The sequence below is a fragment of the Erithacus rubecula genome (assembly GCF_903797595.1).
Source record: "Erithacus rubecula genome assembly, chromosome: 3".
NCBI classification, from domain to species: Eukaryota; Metazoa; Chordata; class Aves; order Passeriformes; family Muscicapidae; genus Erithacus; species Erithacus rubecula.
In genome coordinates, this window is record NC_136689.1 from 102,733,685 (window position 1) to 102,751,897 (window position 18,213).

Here is an 18,213-nt window from a genome sequence, read left to right on the forward strand (position 1 = left end):
CCTGCTCTTATCCAAGTAGATATTTTGTGGGATTACAGTGGGTTTCCTTTGAGGGATGGATAAGGTGTTGCTTTGTGGGTTTCCTTTGAGGGATGGAAAAGGTGTTGCTTTCATCAAGGCATAAGTGTGAGTTGAATGTTGTGGCATGCTGAAGACTTCTGAGCATTTCAGCTCATTCACAGTGGGTGTGGATTTATGAAAGGGTAGCAACATGTTTTAATGGCTGCAGAACATCTCATTAAAATAAAGATGTAGCCAATCCTAACAAACCTATGCAATACTTCTGTGTATTCTGTGTAAGAGATAGGCAGTGGTATATAGAGTATTTTTAGAGGAATTGCATGTTTAATTTAACAAGAGATTTTGCAGAAGCTGCTAGAGTAGTCCAAGGGCCAGGTCATACGAGGAGGTTCAGGAGTTCTAGTTGTACTAGTTGTACTCCCTGTCATGTTCTCTGCAAGTGATTGACTGGGACATTCAGAAACTTGATTCTAGACAGTGGAGACATCAAGAAAAATTGCTGGCTTATCTCCTAACCAGGGGCATAGTGGAGGAATGTGAAGCCCATTTCTCTTCTTGTCTGAGCAAAACTTTTCTTTCTGGTCCTGATACTGCAGTACTGGCACGTGTTAAGAATGAAGTACAAAAGCACCACCAAGAAAACCGTGGGCTTATTAAAGCTGTGAGGGATGCACTGAATGAGTATGAATCCAAAATCACTGACCTTCGTGAAGCTCTGAATGATGCAACGGGACAAATCAAGCAGGCTGAAGGCTTAAACAGAGACAACACAGTTCTGTTAGAAGACATTAAGGTAAGGTTGGGGCTCAAGAGAAAAAATTAAACCTCAGAAGATAAGAACTGGTTTTGGTTTTGGTTGCTGCTTTTGACCTCACAAAGTCAAGCAACACTAATTTTGACTTTCTTCAGGGACTCTTTCCATCTTTTGATGAGTGTATGGACAGGTATTAATGTATTTAATGTAGTGTACTGCTGCTTCTGGCCTCTTTGTGTGACCAGAACAGTGTGACCAAGACACAGCTCTGATGAGAGCAGGCAAGGAGACTGTCTTCTCAGCACTTCTTTCCAGCTGCCACTAAGTGCTTTTATTTCCTTTCTAGACCAAATTCCTGATTCTGATGTACTTTTCATAGTAATTTCTTTAAAGTATTTAGCTTTAACAGCCATGAAAGATGGGAGCAAAAATGTGTGCAATATTGTTAGATTTTGTGGGATTAATTTTCTACAGAACAGCGTCTGAGGTCTCATCAGGACAAGGAACATCTGTTATTACTGAGCAGTGTTTGAATTTTTAGAGCTGGTAAAATAGTACAAGGAGTAAGTGTGTGCTGCAGGACACATTCTCTTAATTGTGGTGTTGCTAAAATGTATCACTGGTTTAGCACACTCATGTCCATATTTAAGAAAAAAAGTGTGACTATACCCTTGGTAAATCCTACTGCCAGCTAGATTAGGTTTGGGTTTGCTGTTTTGGTTTGTATTTTTTTTTTTTTTAATTTTAGTTTCAAGACATGGCTTTTCCTGCCACTTCTCTTAATTCAATCACGATGTTCAACTTTTCATTTTTCCTCAGAAACGGATTGAGGAGACAAATGTGCAACAGAATGGTGTCTTGAGTATTCTGAGCTCAGCCCGATCTTCCCTGACACAAGCTAGGCGTGCACTTGGGTTATTGCAAGAGAGCAAAGAGGTAAAGTTTACCACCTTAAGAGAGGGTTAAAAACCCCTATTTCTTGTTGGAGATGAGGCTTGTCTGAGCCAGTCAAGAAAGAAAGGATCTCACAGCCCATCCTGGATGCAAAAGGAATCTGTCTGCCTGCACAGATTTCTATAAGAGAAGCTTGTTGAGGGTTGTGGTGTGTCTGAGGAAGACACTGAGCTATAGATACAGAATTTGGGAGAACATCTGTGAAAAGATGTGAAAATAAGCAATGGTGCTATTATTGTATTTCTTTCTGGTTAATTGCTTTTAGCCACTGTCAGAGAGGCAAGATACTAGGCTAGAAGGGTCTTTGCTCTGACTCAGCTTTTATATAATGGGTCTGGAAGCATAATGTAATGACTGCTAGTTTTTTCCAGTAAATTGTAGAGTAAGATGTTTTTCCCTTTGGTCTTCTCAGGTGCAAGGTATGTGTAACACTGAAATAGATTTGGACAACGTGAAACATGTACAAATACAAATAAAATCTTATCTTTTTAAAACCATAGGAATATGAAAGTTTGGCTGCTCAACTGGATGGAGCAAGGAAGGAAATAAATGAAAAAGTGGCAAATCTCTCATCAGCAAGCAAAGAACCACTGGTGGTGAGGGCCGAGGAACATGCCAAATCTTTGCAAGATTTGGCAAAACAACTGGAAGAGTATGTTGCCATTCCTGTAAATGAGTAATTTTTGTACAGAACGAAAAAAGTGGTTGTAATGGTCTGTAATTTTACTTGCTTTTATAACCATTTGCAAAGCTAGAGAGAAATTGAGTTGGTCTCTTTCTGCTTCTTTATGGAAGTTTTCCTTTTCTCTTTTCTTCCTGTATTTTTCCTGATTTTTTTTCCCCCCAGAAGTGTGAACTCACATAATACTGTTTCATACTGTGTACTGACACTTCATTAACATCTTACTAGCAAGAGAAAATCTTCATGTAAGGAGTGGGAAGATGTTTAGCATATTTTTTGTAGAGTTATTTCAGATACTCGTACTCAGGGATGCTTTTATGGTATCAAAGAATTGAGGCAAATAATTGGAATAAATGATGTCTTGGGAGTCTTCAGACATATCTACTCAGCACTATGGAGGAAAAGACTACATCTAGTTTTCTCATCCTTCAAAGAATGTTCTAGAAAGACAAAAACATGATGAACTTGATAGGAGTCAAGTATTCTCCATTATTTGTACTTTGCACTGAAATTATGAGTGGGATTTTGGAGTCCTTCTGTGATACATCAGAACAACATGAAAAAAAGAGTGAAATCCTGATTTATTTTCCCTGTGCAAACTGTTCACATTTTCTTGTTGCACCAACTAGAAAGTCTCAGAAAGTTAGATTCCAAAATACCTAATGTGGCTGAAAATTCTTGGGTAAAAAACCCACATTTTCATTACCTCTTCTGTTAGTTTTCAGTTTTATTTTTTTTTTTTTTTTTCAACTAAGAAGGCATATTCTCACAAATACAGGGCAGCTAATACTAGACAGTTGTATAACTCACAGGGAGTGAGTAGAAGAGATTTTGTCTGTTGTTTCTGATTCCAGAGCTGCTGTGCTGGTTCTTGGGGAAAACACAAAATGTCTTATACTTGCTAGATGATCTGACATCAATTCTCTGAATTCCTCTTAACTGAATTATGTTTGGAGGGCTGTGATTGAGATGCCTTATTATTGACCATATACTTTGATGAATTCTCTCCATCTTAATCATTTGAAGGCTGCTTTGAAGTTTCAAAGCTGTGCTTTGAGACACACCTGAATTTACCCTGTCTTCTGAAGACTCTTTTCATGTTGGCCTATCCCCAGATTTGTTGTTTTTGTAGAATGAAGTTGCAGATCTAGTTAAGAAACATCTTCTGTGGTGGCATTTCTTAGAAAATACCAAGTTCAGGTCTGTTTGGAATCCATCTCATTTTGCACCCTGTTTCCCACAGGATAAAGAACAGTGCCAGGCAGGACGAGCTGGTAGGCTGTGCTGTGGAAGCTTCTACTGCCTATGACAATATTATTGGTGCCATCAAGGCAGCAGAAGAGGCAGCCAACCAAGCTGGGAAAGCAGCTGACTCAGCTTTGTCAGTAAGTGGCCAAATTATGGTAAATTTGTTACAACCTGAGTTTTATTTTCTTTAACTACAGCAGAGGCCCCAAAATCAAACACCTGTGTGTCTTGGCATGCTTTATTTTTCTGTGACCTTTCATATAAGTTGCTGTTCTGCATGTTGATTAATTAGTCTTGGCTCAGCACTAACCAGGCCTAGTACTGCCCTTCTGATGGGGCTGCCCATGAGTTCTGACTTGTTTCCAGTGCAAAATAGAGATCTTACAAGGCAAGCCTGGTAATCACTGAAGGTGATTTCAGATATTCTTTTTTACTCTGCACTATTAATACCCACAAGCTCTTTGTCATAGACATAACATCCAACAGCTGTATGCCAGTAATTTCCTCCTAATGCCCTAGAATCCATCTGAAGTTTGCTAAAGACCAAGGTTGTACTATGCTTAAATTAAACTTGTTGCTAAAGGTGATGTTCTTCAGATGAGATCTCTACCCTTGCAGAGTTGGGGATTCTTCAAATTGGATTGGGCTTTCTCTTTTACTCTTTAAATTTTAATGTAATTATCAAGTGATCTTACAGTACCATGCTTCTATTATCAGACTGTGAAGAGAGAAGACTTATCAGGAAAAGCTGCAAAGTTAAAAGCTGACAGCAGTACACTCATGGATCAAGCACAGGACACTGAAAGGAAATTGCAAGGTACTAAGAAAGTGGTACTAGAAATGTTGGCACAGCATGAGAAGCTTTCCTTTTCACGTCTCAGCAAAGCACTTTAGCGCTTGTTCAACAAAGAAAAGCTAGTTCCATTACAGTAGGATTTTTTGTGATGGTTATTTCCCATGGCAAAAAGGCAAGAATGTAGATTTCCTGCTTCTCCTGTACTATACACCTTTGCAGTCCTCCTGTCCTGTCCTCCTGTACTTGTTTTGCACTGGACTCAATGCTCAGTGGCAGCATGAACTGTGTAAGAGTGTAGACAAGTGCTGCAACACCATTTATCCAACAGAAAATTGGTATTTTTCTTTAAAATTCTCATGGGGCTTTCACTGTGTTGCAGCTATTGGTCCAAACCTCCAAGACCTAAAGCAAAGACTTGATGTTGCTGATGGAAAGGCAAATACACTGAAAATGGATCTTGTCACTGCTCAAAACAATCTCAATGGGATAAATAGAGGTTTGTAACTCAGTAATCACTTCTGGCCTGCCCCTTTCATCTGTTGCTATGAAAATCTGCATGTTCATTTCTGTGTGTTTCAGGTGACATTGACAGCATCATCACCAGTGCAAAGAACATGGCAGAAAATGCCAACTCTGTCACTGAGAGTGTGTTGGGTGAACTGGTCCCAATTGAAGCAGAAGTGGAAAGAATTAAGAGTAACTATGGAAGCACACAGAGTGCCAACTTCAATAAAGCATTGATGGAGGCAAACAATTCAGGTATTGCAGGAGCTGTGCAGTGGGACCTGCCAAATCACTGTCTGGTGAACACAGAAGTTTGCAGCAGAAGCTTTAATCATCCAAAAGTTAGGCACATACCCTAAGTAGTATTCTAAACTTATTTTATGGCCAGTAGAAAGTGACAGGCACAGCAGAAAGGCCATTCTGTGGTATGTGCCAAAAGCTAGTGCCATGACTGGTCTCTAACGATTTGGAGGCCAGTGACTAATGGGAGTCCCCAGGGGTCAATACTGTGTCTGATCCTGTTCACACCTTTATTAATGATCTGGATGATGAGGCAGAATGTGCCTCAGCACATTTGCTCCTGACACTAAACTGGAAGGACTGGCTGATACACTAGAGGGTCATGCTGCCATCCAGACAAACCTCAACAGGCTGTGGAAATAAACAGCCAGGAGCCTCATGAAGTTCAACAAGGGGTTTTGCACCTGAAGAGAAAGAAGCCCATGTACCAGTATAGGCTGAGCAGGTGGCCAAGCTGGCAAAAAACTTGGTAGAAAAGGACCTGGGGGTCTTGGTGGGCACAAAATTGAAGATGAGCCAACAATGTGCCCTTGGGGTAAAAGGTTGAAATACAGGAGATTCTGTCTGAACATGAAAAAACAGTTCTTTTACTGTGAGGATGAGTAATGGCACAGGTTGCCCAGAGAGGTTGTGCTGTCTCCATCCTTGGGAATATTCAGAAGCCTGCCTAGGCACAATTCTGGACAACTGGACCTGGATGGCCCTGCTTGAACACTGGGGTTGGACATTGTGACCTCCAGAGTTTCCTTCCAACCTCAGCTGCTCTGTGATTATGTGATTTTCTGCTACATGGGCTAGTGAAGGGCCCGGACAGTTACCTTAGGCTATATGGCTGCTAGTTGAAATTAGGTGAAAAGAATTGCACTGAGCCTGTGCTGAATACAAAATAAGGCACAAACACATTCCCAAACAGCTTTATTTTACATCCTCTCAGCAGCTTTGTCTGATCAAGTCAAGTAAGACAAAAACATTTTAAATAATATAAATACAAGAGATAGGCCTTAATGGTATTGCAGGGTTGTAAGTCATCCCTGCAGTTACAAGACTGGTTTATAAGTCATATTTAGAAAAACAAAAGGTTTGGATTTACTTTTATTTGTCTTCCTGCATCATAGGGTTGAAGTCTGCAAATACTTTCAGGGTGGGTTTTTTTGTTTCAGTTTTGACTTTTTGCAGTCACAGGAGATGAGAAATTGTTTCCTGTTATAATGAAAGTTGAAATTCTCATCATATTTTCTTTTCTCTGAAATAAACCTGGCCAAATACTGTAGGGCTGACTACTAAACTGTGCTGGTAAGCAACCTTGGCACAAGAATGTAACTCATGCCCTACTCAGTGAGGCCAGCAGTCTGCTTACCCCATTATTCACTCTCTGACAGTGGCAGCAGGAGATGCTATGAGCCTGAGTGCTATCTGCTGTCCTTTATCCTCATCCTCCCCTAGCATCCACAGCCACTGGGTAATAATGTCAGAGACCACATCACTGTTCTATTTAATTCTTTTTTCTTGACCTTTACCTAAAACATTTTTGGAAGTGCTGATTCTGACTGCTTCTGTTAAATATCTTTGGCCACAAATTTCAGGAGTGCAATAATCTCTGTATAAACTACTTCTTTTAGTGAGAGCTTCCTAATATTGTAGGACCAATCAAAACTATTTTGTCATTACCCTGTCCACTGCTTTTCTGATAATTGTGTAGTGATACCATATTTTTTGCTTCTTGTTTTCCTCCTCCTTTTCAATATCGATGATTTGCTTTCTTTCATTGCAGTAAAAAATCTGACAAACCAACTTCCAGATCTGTTCAGCAAGATCAAGAGTATCAACCAACAGCTGATGCCAATAAGCAACATCTCTGAGAACATAGATCGTATAAGAGAGCTGATTCAGCAGGCAAGAGATGCTGCAAATAAGGTCTGTCCTGAGCATTGCAGTCATTGACCCCAGTGGTTTGGATACACAACAGTACTTTCCTTCCTCTTCCTCCTTCTAAATCATTTATTTAAATGTGTGTGAAAGACCAAACATAAATTTAATTCAACAGCACTGCCCAGCAACTGAAGTAACTGCAGTGATGGGAAGCATAATAATTGATACATAAAAATGACAGGATGCAGTAGCATCCTGCTACATCTTTCTCCCATCAGATTTTTTTCCCCAGGGCATCTCTGTAATATTTATTTGTACAGCAGCCTCTTGCCTTCCAAGGTACATTGTGGAGACTTTGGCAACAGGGGTAGAGTTGGCTCTGCTGCTTAGAGACAGGGCTCTCCACCCATGTGTGGTCAATTGAGACACTGCCAAAGAAGTTGTGCAGCCCCGTGTTCTCCTTATTCCAGCTGCTCCAAGATGTTAGAAATTGGTTACTGACACCTTATTAGACTGCCCTTTCTCTTTTAAGCAACTGTTGTAGTTGCTGAAGTGATAGTGTGGTCTCAGGTACTAAGAAGCATCTCTGAGATCACCACAAATAACCTAGAGTTACAGTGAATGAGAGGATTCAGTGATCGTGGTATATTTAGCTGTAAAAGGATGTGTCTTTATAATATCAGAGGTGTGTTGTAATTCCCAACAGACAGTCAAGTCCAGCTAAGTGAAGCACCAGGATGTGTTTGTAGACATCTAAATAATTCAGACTTGCTCTTCAGAGCTGCAGGGCACATCCTTCCCTGTCTGTGTATTGAAGGTAACAGTTACTTGACAGAGGCACAGTAAACATTGATTAATTGATGTCTGGAGCAAAAAAGTGCTGTGTTAAGTATTGATAATACAGACTACTGCACCATCCAGTCTATTTCCTAATTATTTTGTTTGGTAGAATCAGAGTCTAAATTTCTGGTAATTAATGCCTGAAACATGACCAGGATGTGCAATGGGTTACTTTGCAATTAAACACACCAGTGAAACAGGAGTAGTAGAAATAGTTAATTGCAACATACTGAGCTCTGGTTTTCTTTGCAGGTTACTATTCCTATGAGGTTCAATGGCAGCTCTGGTGTAGAAGTTCGACCTCCGAGCAACCTGGAAGATCTGAAGGGCTATACTTCACTTACCTTATTTATCCAAAGACCTCAGCAAGAACCAGGCACCCCCCAGAGGACAAATAGGTTTGTCCTGTACCTGGGTAATAAAGATGTAGGTATATTTTGATATTTATCCTGATTTTTAGAGCAGACATCTTGTTTTGAGAAAAGGATGGGAAGTAATCTTTTCTGACTGAAGTTTGTAGTTAATGTTGGCCTATTTCTTTAAAATTGCTTTTAAGTGGTGGTAGAAGTGTGTTGTTCATTCATTTCCTGGCAAAGTAACTCACAAGTGGCTGAGCCTCTTCCTTTGGTGCTTTGCACTTTTGCTCTTTTGGAAGCTACTTCTCCATCATGGATACCATCACACATTCTTATCAAACCTGTCAGTTTCTGCAGCAGTCAGCACAAACTCAGCCTAACTCCCACCTCAGAGCTTTGACTCTTCACAATGTAAGTCACTCTGAGTTTCTCTGTTGGTTAAAAAAAGAGTGATCATTTCAGTCTTAAAATTCAGCTCCTCAGCTTTTGACTTTTTTTGTCTTCTGAATATGCAGAATAATGCAGACCTGCTTGTGCATTCAGGTTTGCTCAATCACCATCAAACATTTTTAAAATTTCCTTCATGTGGTTTCTAGTCTTGTTATTTGTCAGCAGCTGTATCTGTAGTGAGCCTTGTGCCTACACAGAAAGCTGTTTAGAGGTATTTGTTCTACACTGGATTTCATCTTTTTATCGTCTGAATAACTAGCCAGGACGTCCATTGAAAACATTTAATGGTTGCTTCTGAAATACACTATCTTGAAGAAATAAAATGTGATTTTTTTGGGGGAAAATGACTGCTCCCAGTCACCTCAGTAGGAACCATTGTCCTTCACTGAGTGTTGTTCTGAACATCTTTTTTATGCCACAAATGTTGAGTCTAATTCTTAGTAAAGTTGTCACGTTTTCAGATGTTACAGGTGAGAAGAATATTTTAGATACTGTTGTTACAAAAATAAAAAAAACACACGGCTTTTCAGTTAATTTATAACTATATTCATTAAATCTATGCAACATATAGGATTAGAGCTTTTTCTTCCCAGAACTGATAAACTTAATTCTCATCATTGAGTGGGTGGATTTCTTATATGACTCATGCACAGCATGATGATGTCTCTAAGGAAGTGCTGCTGTATTTTACCTTCATTACAATTAATCATTTACTAATTAATATTTGCTTTGCTGTTTTTAGGCTTCCAAGGACTACATTGGTATGGCTGTGAAAGATGGTTACCTTACTTGTGTTTATAATCTGGGAGGTGGTGATGGAGAAGTGAGAGTGCAGTCATTGGTGACCCAAAGCAAAACTGAGGAAGCTGTAATGGATCAAGTTAAATTTGAAAGGTATAAGACCCACAGTGTACAACAATCTTCTTGAAAATCTGCTAATAACGTATTTTATTACAGTGATGTGATATTCTGCCTGTCTGCTTTGTTTTTAGGATTTACCAGTATGCAAAGCTGAAGTACACAAAAGCAGCAACATCAACTTCTCCAGATCCTCAAAACCCTAGGAGTGCAAGCAGTGGAGACAGTGACATGCTCCTTAATCTTGATCCCAGCAGTGTTGTCTTTTATGTTGGAGGGTACCCACCAGATTTTACGGTACAGAGTTTCTTAGTGCTTTAAAGAGAATTTGTGTTAATCCTCCTATTGGTATTACAAGTAAAGATTTGAACTAGCAGTCTTTCAAGAGCATGTGTAAAAATTTATTTATGTCAGTAGGAATAGATGAGATGCAAGGAGATGCTACTTCCTACAGAATCTGCCTGGCTTGTAGCATGCTGGAGCTCAAAGAAGGGAGCATGATAATATTTCACTTGCCAAGTAAAGCATGAAACCTGTCCATCCCTGCTAAATACTAGTCCCAATCCATGTGACTCTACTTTAAATTGTGCTGCAGTACACCTAGGGTCATACCGGATGGTTTGGATATTGTATAAAAACATGTAGTATCTTTTTTTACATATTTAGAATGTCGCATTCTGTTTCTTAACAATATTTACAGAAAGTCTTAGCAGTTAGATAGCAATGTAAAATTTTGTTACCTAATGTTGGTGAAATAGTTTTAATGACACTGTTTTGCAGCCTCCAGATAATCTCGACTACCCTCATTATGAAGGCTGCATTGAATTGAACAGCCTAAATGAGCGTATTATCAGCCTTTACAACTTCAAGAGGACTTTTAATCTTAACACCACTGAAGTGAAACCCTGCAGAAGGTATGATATGAACACAGAAGTGTTTCACAGTTCTGTGATTTTTATTGTTATGAATTCTTGTCTTTTCACATCCAGAAGAATAACCACTGTAGCTAAGATGGTGATTTTTTTCTTAACTCTTGGTCATTATAACATTTGTTAGAGAAAATCCTCAGTAATTACATGATTCATGTCTATGGCAATCCCAATCTGTTTAAATTTAAGTGTTATAAAATCCAGACACAATTAGTAGATTAATGTGTTCACCTACTTTATAAAGTAAATATTACATTAAGTTCAAAACAGTCAGTCATTAATGATTTGCTCTGTAAAGACCATTTGTGAATCTGATAGAAGCCAGTGCAAGGTTTTTTCTCTGCTTGGGTTAGATCAGAATTTGGCCCTATACCAAACACTTTAACTTAAGCTTTTTCAAAATTATAATGGCAGTAAGTCCACACGGTAGAAGCTTTTGCTGTCATATATTCACACCTGTGTCATTGAATTATCACAGGTTTAAAGAGGAGACAGACCAAAGCTATTTTGAGGGCACTGGTTATGCCAGTGTCACAGCAAGAGAAGGAAGTGCTGACCGCGTACGGTACGAGCAGGCAGTTCAGACGACTGCAGATGAAGGCATTGTGTTTTTTGCAGCAAAAGGGGTAATGTCTGGAATGCTTCTGTCTGTTTTGTACTGGAAGAACATCTTAAAAATCTTGCTTATTAAAGAACATGTTAGATATGGTAATACCTATAAGGAAATGTCTTACAGCTGTTATTTTCATCTGTGTGGAAAATTAGTAGATTCTGCTGTATGTGTAATGTCATATGGTTTAGTCTTAGGTAGTTGTACAAGAAACAGGGAACTGGACTTATGGGTCTCTTCCAGCTTGAGATATTCAATGATTCTCCAATGGCTGCTGTATACTCACTTTGTCAAGGCTGAGCAAAAAATCATTCCAAGAAGCTCCTCCACTAGGCCATACAGAGAATTCAGAACTGGGGGCAGGAAAGGAGGAATGTGTTTGGAATCAAACTAACATTGGAATATTGAAATCCTCCAAAACTGGAAGTGTACTCTTCCCAAATCTAGATATGTGTGGAAACAGAGTAAGAAAGAAAATAGGAAGTGACCTGATGACTTATGCCTGTAAAAATGTGTGTAAAAAAAAACCACAATGCTGCTACTTATGTAGTAATCTTGTAGGCATATTTGCAATCACTGAGACACATTCTGGTTAATTTTTCAAAATTAAAAAGTCAGTAGACATTTGGAATGACATAAAGTCCTTGAGAGATTTGGAGAATACCTGGAGCTGATACCAGAACTGTTTATAATAGTTAAAAATAATTATGATTCATTAGTTTAAGTTGCCTTGTGTTATCCTTTTCCCGGAAAGCTTTCTTGAAACAACTATATAGCTTCATTAAATTATTCATATGACAGTGAAATATATATCTGAAATTGTGGCAATTTAATTGTATTGGTTTTTTTTTGTTTGTTTGTTTGGGTTTTTTTTTATATATTGCAGGATCAGTTCATCAGTGTGCTCATTAAAAATGGTCATACAGTTTTTAGATACAAACTTGACTCTGGAACTCCAGAAGAAGTAGAAGGCAAAAACACTGTAAATGATGGAACATATCAACAAGTATGTAATTTTAAAGAATGAAGGGATCATTATTTGAAAAAATACACATTAACTGAAACTGTCCTGTTGTAAAGTTTAGTTGTGGAGTTTTCATTTTGTGTGAGAAAATCAAGTCACTGGAGACTAGTTTGGAGATATGAAAATTAATCTTTCTCTTGTCCTGCTTTAATGTGAACAGTTCAGTTTTAACAGTGAAACCACCAAAGGAAAAAATTCTGTCTGAGCAATGCTTTACATAAAGATAGCTGTGTACATTGCAATTATTTGCATTAGTTTCATACTTAGATTAATGCTTTCACTTCTGAAGGGTTCATTTCTTCAGGGTTGGCTTTCAGATAAAAATAAAAACCTCACCTTGTATTTGGATAGTTGAACATTTTCCTTGCTTTGACTAAATAACCAGAGTTTTCAAAATACCTTTAAACTACTGCAGTTATCCTTGATTCAAGTCTCTAGTAAACAAGAGGAGGGGGAAAAAAACATCACTGTGTCCTGCTCTGTGGGGGTATTTTTAATCAGGTAAATTATTTTTGTTCCTGTCAAGTGAAGTGGTTCTCATTATTCGTGTATTTCAGATTAATTTGGTGCTTGACCGAAGAAGGAAGGTTGTGTTTGTCAGTCCTGATATTAAAGCTCAAAAACATGTCTTCAATTTCACTGAGTACTACCTAGGTGGAGTTCCATCTTTTCTACGGGAACGGTGAGTAACCATAAGAAGACTGCAATATACAGGCTTTGTAGGGAAACTCCTTCAAAACTTTCCTTACACAATTCCTTTCACACTCTGTATCGACTATCTAACGTGACATTAAAAAAACAAGTGTGTAATACATGATCATAATCTGTGATTTTTGGCTGATGGTGAGATCTGTGTGGAGTGCATCCTAAAGGTTTGGGTTGATGAGCATGAGTATGTGTCCACAAGAAAAATGGCTCTCGTTTTCTTTTTCTGTTTCTTATACTGTCAGCATTTATAGGTTACTATAGTGGTATGTGCTTTGAAATGCCAGGTTACTGAATTCCTTTTCCTTACCCTCCCTGAAACCAGATTTAATATATCCACACCTCCATTCCGGGGCTGCATGAAGAATGTGAAAAACCCAGCCAGAGCATCTGTTGTTTTTGATAAGACTTTTGGTGTCAGCAAGAAATGTTCAGATGACTGGAAGGTAACTAACAAATTTCCTCAAAAACTTCTGCTGGAGTTCACAGATTCTGGTTTGTCTGTAAATCCTGGACCATTAAGTTTTGCTTAGATATAAAATTGTATTTGATTAACATGTGACGGCAGTAAAAGAACCTGGATTGAGTGTGAAGATGCAGAAAAAAAGGAGACACCAGCCCTATTGTGATAGCTTGTTACAGTTCATAGTCTACCCTCTTATTTAATACTGTTTACAATTAAGTATTCATATTTACCATGTAAGCTTGTTGGCTTCCAGTTGCTGTTATTGATTAGACTGGAATACTTAATACTGCTCTGTCTCTTTCCTCTTTCCAAGGTGTTTACACTTCCTAATTAAATGACTTCTCAATCTTTTTTCTGAAAAGATCTTAACAGACTACTTCCATCAGTGTCTCTCATTCTAAAGCTCCACTCATCTGATTGTTTTGTAATTTTTTTTGTGCATCCTTGAGTTTTGCCTCATTCTTTTTAAAATGGGACAACATGACATTTCAGTGCTGGCTTAACTAGTGCTGCATGGAGAGATGAAAACTATCCTTCTGCTTCTACTTACTGCTGCTTACATGGTGCATGATCTCATTTACCCTTTTTACTACGGTATTGCACTGAAAGTTTGTGTTTATTTTCTTTGACTTGTGGCATCTAAACCTTTCACAGAGCGATTTCTTCACAGACTGTCTTGGCAGAGGATCTAATCTGCTTTCTCTGTAACTTTAAAAACTTCTCATGTATTAAAAAGTGTCCTATGACTCACACAGTTTCAGTTACATGGCTCATCTGCACAGCTTCATAGTTATGAACTATTCCTCCAGTTAATCAGTTTTGTGTCCCCAAATGTGAAAAGTTTCAAAGCCACAGTAGCTAGAGATGAACAGCTCATTATTCTCAGCAAGCCTCCTCTCTCTTTTTAGAGTTTCTCAGACCATAGTTAGTGCTGGCAAAGCCAACACTGACAGTCTGTTCTGTATTGAAATAATGGTTTTTGAGGTTTGCCTTGTGCTTGGTTTTGACTGGAGCTGATCACAATTATGTCGAGTGAGGCAGCTGTTTTCCCATATTGGCATTTCTTCTGATTAAAAGGAAAATCACTGAAATCATTATTTTCACTCTTTCAGCTTGTCAGATCTGCAGCTTTCTCCAAGGATGGAACACTAAGCCTGAGTGCAGCAAATTTCCCATTTCCCAAGGATTTCCAAGTTGGCTTTGGCTTTCAGACCACAGCTTCGACTGGAACGCTCTTAAATTACAATCTACGGGTATGAAACACATTCAACTTAACATATGTGATGGGTTCTATCTCTGAATGAGTCATTTCAGTTTGTGTCATAAGTCTCATGTAGATTCCTGTATTTTAAGGTAAGAAATGCCTTTCTGAGTGTAGCATCTTGCATGTCATAGGCCAGAGAAATGCATTCTGGCAATTTCTGCACATGGCCAGCAAGTAGTTTGGTGAGTAACTGAGCTTTGAACTAGAGCCTTCTGCAGAGTAGCTCATGCACCTGGCACCACCATCCCAGTAAGAAAATTGTTCCTTAATTGGCTGGAAATTTTCTCAAGGAAAAATGGCACTCTGTCCACACAGAAATGTTACCATGTCCAAATAGGCAGAGGAAAGGGATTGGTTCTGGCTATGGTCCCTCAGAAAGCAGGGAAGTTTAAGTAGAACCCCATTCTGGCTGGCTGGAGGAGCTAGGAAGTGAGTGCACACCAGGCATTTGAGAAGTGGAGAACTGACTCCTCTGCTTTTTGTAAAAATAAACAAGTATTTTAAATAAATGTTTGCTATTCAGAGTGCAGAGGTATTTTGAAATGGAAGCTATGCTCATCATGCTCATCGTACACATCTGGTGCTAGATGACTGAGAAATGTCATCATAAGAAAATTTGTTGTCTACTGTCACCCACTGAGAACTGTATTAATGGCTGTAGCAAGAACTAAAGGCTTTTCCATTTATTTATCTGGTCATTTTGTGGGGTTCTTTTGTAGCCTGATGTTCTTTCCATCTTTCTGAGTCCTGGCTCTGTAACTGCAAAGATACAAGATAAGGAAATCAAACTGGAAAAAAAATACGAAGATGGGTCAATGCATTATGTGACAGTAATAAAAACAAACAACAGGTGAGTCCAGTTCTTAATCTAGTTCTTATAGTTGTGGTTGGAGAAAGGAAATTCAAATTTTATGGGACTAATTCTTTGGATAAATAGCTTTAAATGGTCTCTTCTAGCAGAGAATAGGGAAAGGAGATAATGAAGGGAGAGGAGATAATGAAGGGAAAGGAGATTTTTGTTCTATGGACAAAACCTGTAATGTTTCAGCTGTATGCATTTCTTTTATAGGTTGTGTGAGTTTTGAATGCTTGTTTAGCTGGAGCTTTAGAGTCTTTGGAGCTCTTCCCCTTCCCATTTCCTTCACATGTATCCCTGTAACACAGGCGGTTAAAGGACCAGGGAAGAAGAAAATGCTCTGTCTGTTTTTTCAGTGATGATCTGTTATGCAGATATTAAATATAAGAAGAGGCAATTTACTGAAAAGGTCCTAAATCATACTGATTGCAGTAGAATGTGTGAAGTAACATAAGTGTTAGTTGAAGTAGAAAGTTTTGAATGTTTGGCTATAACTTTGGGTGATTATAACTTAATACAGTCCATTCCATTTTGTCACAAATAATTAAATCCTGTCCTATAGTTGACAATGAGGACTTTTTCATGAATTTCAATTGCACCAGGATTTCACTGGAGGACTAGAGTAGGAACTTCAGCTCTTGATCATTATCTAATATGGAAAAGCAGAGCAATTTAACAGCAGTCAATAAGCACATACTGAAAAAGTCCCAGAAGTAAGCTACTGAGGCTCTAGCATAATCACAATGTTAACAAGGAAATACATGTGTCAAATGATTCTTTTATATATATATATATATTTGATTTAGTTTCCTGACTATTTCTTTATATATCATGCTTATTTTCATTCACTTTTTCAGAGTACATCTGATGGTTGATGATGATTCAAAAGATGTTGATTCTCCCAGGTCATCAAACTCACAGGAATCAAACACAGCTATAAAATTTGGTGGAGATAATTTTGAAGGTTGCATCTCAAATATCTTTATTGAAAGGTATTTGGTCTAGAAAGAATTGTTTCATGCATTTTGACCTGTTCTCCTTCTTAAAATTAAATTTTGCTAAAATGTTTTTCTACTATGTGTGTGAAGCCTTCATGAATGCATAACTTTGCTGCCCTTAAATACTCTTTCATTCAGGTATATTATACATGGGATCCAGTTATAATTAAATCTGCTGTTCATATGTAAAGGAATTTTAGTCTAAATCATACCTGTTTAGTCATCTGTTAGCCAAAGAATGAACTCTGCAGAGTGAATTGGATATTTCCCAACAAGACATGCAAAGATTTGCTAGATTGCAATATTATAGCTTCCCATGGAACCAGGTGGTGAAAGGAGCAAAGCTACTGACAGAACCAAAACAGTTCCACAAATAAGTGAGACCATATGTATAGAAATCATCTGCCTGATTTGGGCTGTCTCTTTTTTTCAAGTTTGTCTGATTATTAGAGATACCTTACAGGCAAAATTTAGGAGAAAAAAACTGGTTATGTGTAATTACCAATCAAAGTTTTGTAGTCTTATTCAGAAATCTTAATCAAGGCCGCTGTCAGTTTTTTCTCTTTTTTTTTCAAGGGCCATGCGTGTTTTTGGCTTTTAAATAGCTTTTAGAAAAAATTCCTTTGTTAGAAAAGATGAGAACAAAACATCAGTTTTTCTATAGCAAAAAAGAAATGAGCAGAACCAGGGAAAGCATGATTTACAGCATTGAATCTACATTTTTCATTGCAAAATAAAAATTGGTACTTTCCAATTGTGTCACTGGGAAATATATTTTGTGCAGAACACATTTTTACAATATGTTTGTTGTTGATCACACTAAAGAAAAGGAATGCTAAGTCACAGCACTTACTGCTTTCATCACTACAGGGCAGGTCAGCTCCCCGAGGTTCAAAATCTTGTTGTCAATAGTGGCAAGACTGGTGTGTCCCTTGGAGCTTGCCAGGAATACGAAAACCTTGAACCACTGCTGCTGCAGGAATTTAATAATCCTCTCAGGCTTAGGATGCTCAAGGTATGCTTATTGTTACTGTCATCTTTGCTCCATATTGGTGCCTAGGCTTTTTCTGCACAGCTGTCATTTCTGAAGCTGAGATTCACTTGTTCTTTCCTTCCTTCCATCTCACATCCAAATCAAGTTCTTGCTGTGCTGGAGTTTCATGCTAAACCCACACCTGCCTAGAATGACAACAGCTTTTCTGTCTTTTAGGGAAGGCTGTTGACTGCCTTGGGTGGGAGCTCTTAAATGTGTTGATTAAAATGTTTCTATTTTTGTGCACATGTAGTAAATGTTTCAATTCTGTCTTATGTGCACAGAATGAAAGATACCTTGATTATTTGAAAGCTGCTAACCTGCAAAACCACACTATACCAGCTCCAGTACACGACAGCAGTGAAGCTTATCTCTTTGGAAGCATCCCCAACAGTTTCATATCCTACATATTTTCTCCATTGTTATCTACAGACAGGTAATAAAAACATTCTCTGTTCTCCTCCTAGCACTTGAATTGTCAAAGCTGCTTGATCCTTTGGGTGCCGAGTGTAAGGATTTTTTTCTGGTTTATGTCTTGGCCCATAACAAAAGGTGGCTCTAAAAGTTCAATGGTTTTTGTTGTTGGGGTGCTTTTTTTGTTTTGGTTTTTGGTTGGTTTTTTTTTGGTGCAAACATGTACCTAAACTAGGTAGATTGGATGGGATGTGGTGGACAATTACACTGCATGTTAATGCC

At 38.3% G+C, this 18,213-nt stretch overlaps 1 protein-coding gene across 2 annotated transcripts in view; it reads left to right on the forward strand.

Annotated features, from left to right (window-relative positions):
* Positions 1-18,213, forward strand: part of LAMA3 (laminin subunit alpha 3) — a 103,841-nt gene that overhangs the window by 82,127 nt on the left and 3,501 nt on the right. For both annotated transcript variants that reach the window (XM_079300777.1, XM_079300778.1), the window contains 21 exons: positions 618-814; positions 1,595-1,711; positions 2,230-2,381; positions 3,655-3,796; positions 4,377-4,476; positions 4,835-4,951; positions 5,035-5,214; positions 7,031-7,173; positions 8,221-8,394; positions 9,517-9,668; positions 9,767-9,929; positions 10,413-10,546; positions 11,040-11,187; positions 12,058-12,177; positions 12,753-12,877; positions 13,226-13,346; positions 14,479-14,619; positions 15,350-15,480; positions 16,344-16,478; positions 17,355-17,499; positions 17,802-17,953. In XM_079300777.1, the coding sequence (XP_079156903.1) occupies positions 618-814; positions 1,595-1,711; positions 2,230-2,381; positions 3,655-3,796; positions 4,377-4,476; positions 4,835-4,951; positions 5,035-5,214; positions 7,031-7,173; positions 8,221-8,394; positions 9,517-9,668; positions 9,767-9,929; positions 10,413-10,546; positions 11,040-11,187; positions 12,058-12,177; positions 12,753-12,877; positions 13,226-13,346; positions 14,479-14,619; positions 15,350-15,480; positions 16,344-16,478; positions 17,355-17,499; positions 17,802-17,953 (2,989 nt within the window). The remainder of the gene's footprint in view (positions 1-617; positions 815-1,594; positions 1,712-2,229; positions 2,382-3,654; positions 3,797-4,376; positions 4,477-4,834; positions 4,952-5,034; positions 5,215-7,030; positions 7,174-8,220; positions 8,395-9,516; positions 9,669-9,766; positions 9,930-10,412; positions 10,547-11,039; positions 11,188-12,057; positions 12,178-12,752; positions 12,878-13,225; positions 13,347-14,478; positions 14,620-15,349; positions 15,481-16,343; positions 16,479-17,354; positions 17,500-17,801; positions 17,954-18,213) is intronic.